Here is a 6,000-nt window from a genome sequence, read left to right on the forward strand (position 1 = left end):
TATGATCCATATACATATATACCCTTCCCCTCAGCCACCAAAGGTCTGAGTTCTTGGACTTCCGATGAATTCAACGTTCCGCCATTTAGAATGTGGCATCCTCATACTTATCCGCCCATAAATCTGCTTGCTGTCCTTGTGCTCATTCGTCCCTCTTTTACTATCTCCTTGAAATCCTCTACTGCCATCCCCACTCTCCAGTACCTGCCATCTGCATCATCAGAAACGTGGCCTTGAGGCATTCTTTATTCTGGTAACAGTTCAGGCCCAATGGGGCCTAAAGAGCTTGGGAAAGAAAATGCTGCAACAATGTGGCTTGCCACAGCAGCTCAGGCTGGTCACCGGAGTGCCTGGAGACCCTGTGTTTAGAAAACTGCCTGGCTGTAATTGAGTGAATTAACAATAAAACAATTCTGTTGCCTTGAGTGCAGCTTGATGGGTTATTAGAACAAGAACCGGCATCTGTGGTACTCACCTGCTGGGCACTGATAGAAATTTATAGCACAATAAATTGAAAAGATGCTTTTAAGAGAGATTCACCTGGCTGGAAATCAATCTATTCTACTAACTTGTGTTTTTATATGCACTTTTAACACCTTTTTTTTCCTTTCTTTTCAAAATATCTTTATTGAGTTTAATTTTAAAAAAAGCCTATGTTAATCCAATACATAGTTTGAAATATAAAAGACAGATAATTTGTACTTCTCAACTAATACTTAAATCTTGCATCAAGTAAATTGTATGTATTCCTCCCAATCAAACTCCTTTAACAAAGTATCTCAAAAGGAAAGAAAAAAAATAAAAAGGAAGGAAAAATAAACCCTGCTCCCCCAATAATCAAATGCCTCCCTCTAAACAAGGCTTACTTATATATCAAAAATACTTCGGAACCTTTTAAAACATTCAAAGGAACTGTAGATGAGTGTGATCAGACAAAATCTGTCATTGAGATGCAGGAGGAGATGTTGGGATGGATGGCCATCGAACCATAGAGCACCACAGCACAGAAAAAGGGCCTTTGGCCCATCTAGTCTGTGTTGAATTATTATTCTACCTCATCCATTAATCTGTGCCCAAACCATAACCCTCCATACCCCTCCCATCCATGTACCTCTCCAAATTTTTCTTAAATGTCAAATCGACTCTACATTCACCTCTTCACCTGGCAGCTTGTTCCACCATCGTCTGCGTGAAGAAGTTCCTCCTAATGCTCCCTTTAAACTTTTCACCTTTCACCCTTAATGCATGACTTCTAGTTCTTGTCTCACCAAAACCAATGGATGGCCCAATGTTTCGTGAAAGGTTGAGCTTTATCCACTGAGCATAAAGCAAATTGGTTGAGAAGAAGAGTGAAGAGGGAATGCCAGAGCTGGGGACATTGGAAGGTGAAGGTGGTGAAAGAAAAAGCAGATATTCCAAAGGAGAGGTAGGACTGGAGGGGGTTTGAGGTGTAGAGATGAAGGAGGCTCTTTACAGCAAGGTAATGATTTAATCCAGCATAGTGGATGAGAGACAATCTAATGGCACTGATCTTTATGGATAACATGCAACTTTGGGCATGCTGTGCTGTGCTTGTGCACGTTCCCAGGTGATATCTGGGCCATCAGGAGATTGGCCCAGGCTCTTCCTCATAGTACTGAAATCCTCTCCCCGTTGCATGTTGCATGACTAATGATGCCATCAGCATGCGCACAGTTTGTTATTTACTTGATGTCACCAATTAGATCAAATGATTATCATTCCAGGCCAGCGATAGATTTGAATTTTAAAGTATAATTAAGAACAAAGGCTTTAGGAGCAAGGAGAACAGGTACAGCACTAATTATTTACTTGCTTCTTTACAGAAGGTTATTTGAACCATCAGTTCCCAATAAAGTGATCTCATCAGTGCCATTCCCCACTCCTGTTCTCTCAAATATCCAGTCTCCTGGTTCTCCCATTGTGGTGGATATTATCATCTGCCTGTAAATATACAGTACAACCTGACAAAACAGTGTTTATCCAGACCATGGTGCACACACATATACCCATAATACACAGTGCATAACAATCACATAAATAAATAATTTGAAATAAATATTTGGGATGATGTGCTCAGTTCATCAATCATAGCCTGCAGGCTGAAGCTATTTCCCAGCCTGCCACTCCTGATTTTGAAGCTCCTGTACTCCTATTTAGCTGTTGTTTTTACTTGCTGCTTTTATTTAGAGTCACTGCATGGAAATTTGTCCAACGTTTCCAGACCGACCAGTCGGTCTAAACCTAGTCATTCTCTAGTTTCCTCCCTCCTTAGTTGCTACCTGATTCAGTGAGAGTTTCCAAAATGTTCCACCACAAAATCCAGGCTCAGCTGTCAAGAATTTTGACTGATGGTGCATTAAAAAGATTGAGATCTTGGTGAGATGTGTTTTTTTTGGCTTATTAAAAAAGGGTCAAAACTTCTAAGCATCCAAAGGATTATCTGGTGACTAATCTAACAACTTCCTTGCTAACTCACCACATTCCACCTCTTATTTGAGGTCACTTGCCATCACTACAAAAGCAGGTGGATCAGGCTTCTTGAACCTGCTTCATCATTCAACAGGATCTGCGTTAATTCTCTGCCACAAGCCTGCTTGCTCCCCATATCCTCAATTCCACTGGATCCCGAATATCTAGAGATAGCAAGCATGTTTCAAGAGTGATGATGCCGGGAGGCAGAAATTTGACAGATTTTTAGATCTCCCTAACTCAGGCCAGGACAACAGTACCCACCCTTCCTGTCCTGAACTACTCCCTTTCCCACTTGGGCAATGCGGTGGTTTTTAATTTCCCAGCCACATTTGCACATTCTGCCACAGACGAAACCTCACCAAACATTGTCACTCTCTTCCACTCTCCAAAATCTTCTGTGCTTCTCCAGTTTTGCCCTCTGCATCTCCCTGAATTTCAACTGGGCGCCATTGGTGGCCAAGACTCTGATGCCAGGGCACTGAGCTCTCGAGCTCCTGCCCCAGTGTGTATTTCATCGAGACCACTTAAAGCACCCTCTTCAACTCAGATTTGCTAATTTGCCCAAATATCTGTTGCTGTGTTTGATCCCCTGCTGAGTTTTTCCAGCATGTTTGTGCATTGCATGTGAGAGGTTCTGGGTGAATTAGGAGAGAGAAAAGAACAGAAATTGGAGAGAGAAAAGAACAGAAATTGGAGAATTCGATATTCATGCCATTGAGTTATGGACCTCGTAGCTGTAACATGAGATGATGTACCTTTTGGCCTCAGCCTGGCAATGGAAGAGGCTGAGGACAGACAGGTCAGTATGGGTTAGGGAGGCTTCCAACTTGATGACCATGACAGACAGAGCACAGTAGTGAGGAAAGTCACCTCCTCGTGTCGTCTTCATTCAGTCTTGCCCATACGTCAAGAGCAGGGGACCTAGTTGAAGGAGGTGGAGGTGAATAGACTGCACTTCTCCAAATGCTCATAGGTTCTAGCCTTAAGAATCCTCTGATGTAAGGTTCACAGGTTGATGATTCCCAGGACTGATGTTTTTAAAGAAGATCCAACACTTCCACTTCCTTAATCTCCACATTGTCAAGTGCACAGGCCTGTTCGGTTTTGACCTCACCGTGATCAAGGTCCTTTTCTCTTGTGAATACTGGCACAAAGTATTGATTCAGGTCCTCCCCAACCTCTTCCACCTCCAGGGACATGTTGCCTCCCTTATCCTTTAGCAGCCCCCACTTCAGATGCTAACCACTTACTGCATAAAATGTTGAATTCCCTCATGTCTCACTTTAATCTTTTGACCAGAATTACAGATTTTAAATTTTAGAATTGTGTCATTTGCCTTTGTAAATGTGAAGCATTCAGCTCCTATACCCCGGTTCACTCACTGGGGTAGGAACTGAAGTCATCTGAGTTTTAACTCCATTTCCCTTCTTGCTCCCCTCCCCTTATCCCCATATTTCATTTGATTTTTTTTCTTTTCTCTTTCTCAATTTCTGGTGTATGATTCTGTTGGTGCTTCTATTTATTCTGATAGACACTGGCCACCGATTGTTCAGTATATCAGCATTAACTCCCCTTTCGTCTCTGAGAACCAAAAAAATGGTGCAGATGTCGGAAATCTGAAACAAAAATAAAAATTCTGAAAACACTCAGCAGGTCAGGGAGCATCTGCGGAAAGAGAAACTGAGCTGCAGTTTCAGGTCTTGGTTGGACCCCATCATTCACTATTTTTATTCCACCCGAGTGTCTCTCAGCCTTAAAAGGATCTAATGACTTTTGCAATACTCCTGGGTAGAGGGTTCCAAAGATCCTTATTTTTCTTTAAATTTGTCATTTTCCTGAAGTTGCGTTCCACCCCAAGTTCTGGGTTCCCCCTCAAGGAGAAAGACCCTCTCAGCAAGCCGTCAGCATGGTGCTTCTGGTTCACCATGGAAGGGCAAACAGTCTCAACTTCTCACCAGGGTAGGGTATTGACCTTGTGGCTCCCCGGTACTCCACTGTGCTCGGATCCAACCCCTTCCCCTTGCTTCCAGATGGCAAGTGACAGCACGGAGACCAGCGAGGCGGGTGAGGAAGAGGAAGATCACGAGGGAGACAATGGCAACAAGGAGCGCATGCCCTTCATCCAGTAGCCAGTGGGACGAGGAGGAAGGGCAAAATAAACCCTGGCACGGTCAACTCCTTCTCAGTTTGTCGCCAGAGGGAGGAATGATTTCGAGGAGGTGTTCCTGATGCGCAAGTGAACAAATGCTGTTGTACTTTGCTTATTTGTGTTTGTCTGCTATCAACCAAGCTCCAAGTGGTTTGAATCATAACGATCTGAACAAACTGAAGTGCCATATGCTTTCCAGTGCAGTATTAATGACCAACATTCTGTGTTAGGATCTGTTGAACAAGAAATCCATTGTGTCATGTTTCTCCTTGTTTTAAAGTGGGAATTGTCCTTTCTTTGTGAATTTATTCCAGTCTTAATTTTGTCCCTTTATTTCATTTGAATATTTTTTTTTTCTTTTCTCTCTCTCATTTTCTTGTATATGATTCTGTTGGTGCTTCTATTTATTCTGATAAACACTGGCCACCGATTGTTCAGTATATCAGCGTTAAGTATTCCGGACGTACATCTTTTACTGGTACAAGTGACGGGAACTGCTTCTAAACTTGCTCCGCTGAGGAAAGGAGAACAGTGTTGACCTATTTATCAGCTCCAGAGCCTGAATGATGGGACTGGAGATCCCAGTTAGTTCACCTGTTGCATTTGTTGCGTTAGTGCTTTTGTTATCTTGTGCCTAACAAACATTGTTTACATAAAAAAAATTACCCCCAAAAAAATAAAAAAGAATAATTAGCAATTGAACGTTAGTCGAGTGGCTGCTTAATTTTCCTCAAAGTGGACTTTGAATGACTGGGAAATTAACAAATTCAAGTTCATTACCGTCTGATTGAATGAAACAGCGTTTCTCTGGACACGCATGCACAGAAAATGTGCAGCACATAATCGTCACCTGACATGTAATGCAAAATAAATAAATAGATATTTTGAAATCATTTACTCGGGTACAGAACACCACACATCAATACTTCCCTTCTGTGCTCTACCCCGAACTTCAAGGCCTGAGAGCTCTATTCAGGAGGAAGAAATGATAGTCGTTGAACTCCCATCAATTTCACTGCTCATGATGTCATCTCCTCCACTCCAAGGATGCCCAATGCATTTCTGTGGGTACTCTTTGCTTCCACCTCCGAACAATGTGCAGGATCCATGGGGCATCAGTGTGGATGGGCGTAGATTCCGGGGGGCCAAAAGACGTTTTCCGTGCTGCATGACTGTGCAATAGCACTTCACCTTCAGGCTTGGCTCAATACAGCATTCAAACCTCAACATTGAATTCATTGATGTCAGCCAGTCAGTATTTTAATTTCAGATTTTTTTCAAACTTTTCCTCCAGTATGTTCAAATAATGACTGTACATTGCGTATAAACAACTGCCCTAAACAGGCTTTTGTTCCCTT

The 6,000-nt window shown here is 42.5% G+C and overlaps 1 protein-coding gene across 1 annotated transcript in view; it reads left to right on the top strand.

Moving 5' to 3' along the window:
• vat1l (vesicle amine transport 1-like) overlaps window positions 1–5,344 on the top strand; it is a 78,249-nt gene extending 72,905 nt beyond the window's left edge. The window contains exon 11 of the mRNA XM_069899450.1: window positions 4,524–5,344. Coding sequence (XP_069755551.1) covers window positions 4,524–4,622 — 99 coding nt within the window. The 3' untranslated portion in view covers window positions 4,623–5,344. The remainder of the gene's footprint in view (window positions 1–4,523) is intronic.
• Window positions 5,345–6,000: the final 656 nt, after the last annotated feature.

Source organism: Narcine bancroftii, chromosome 10, assembly GCF_036971445.1.
Source record: "Narcine bancroftii isolate sNarBan1 chromosome 10, sNarBan1.hap1, whole genome shotgun sequence".
NCBI lineage: Eukaryota > Metazoa > Chordata > Chondrichthyes > Torpediniformes > Narcinidae > Narcine > Narcine bancroftii.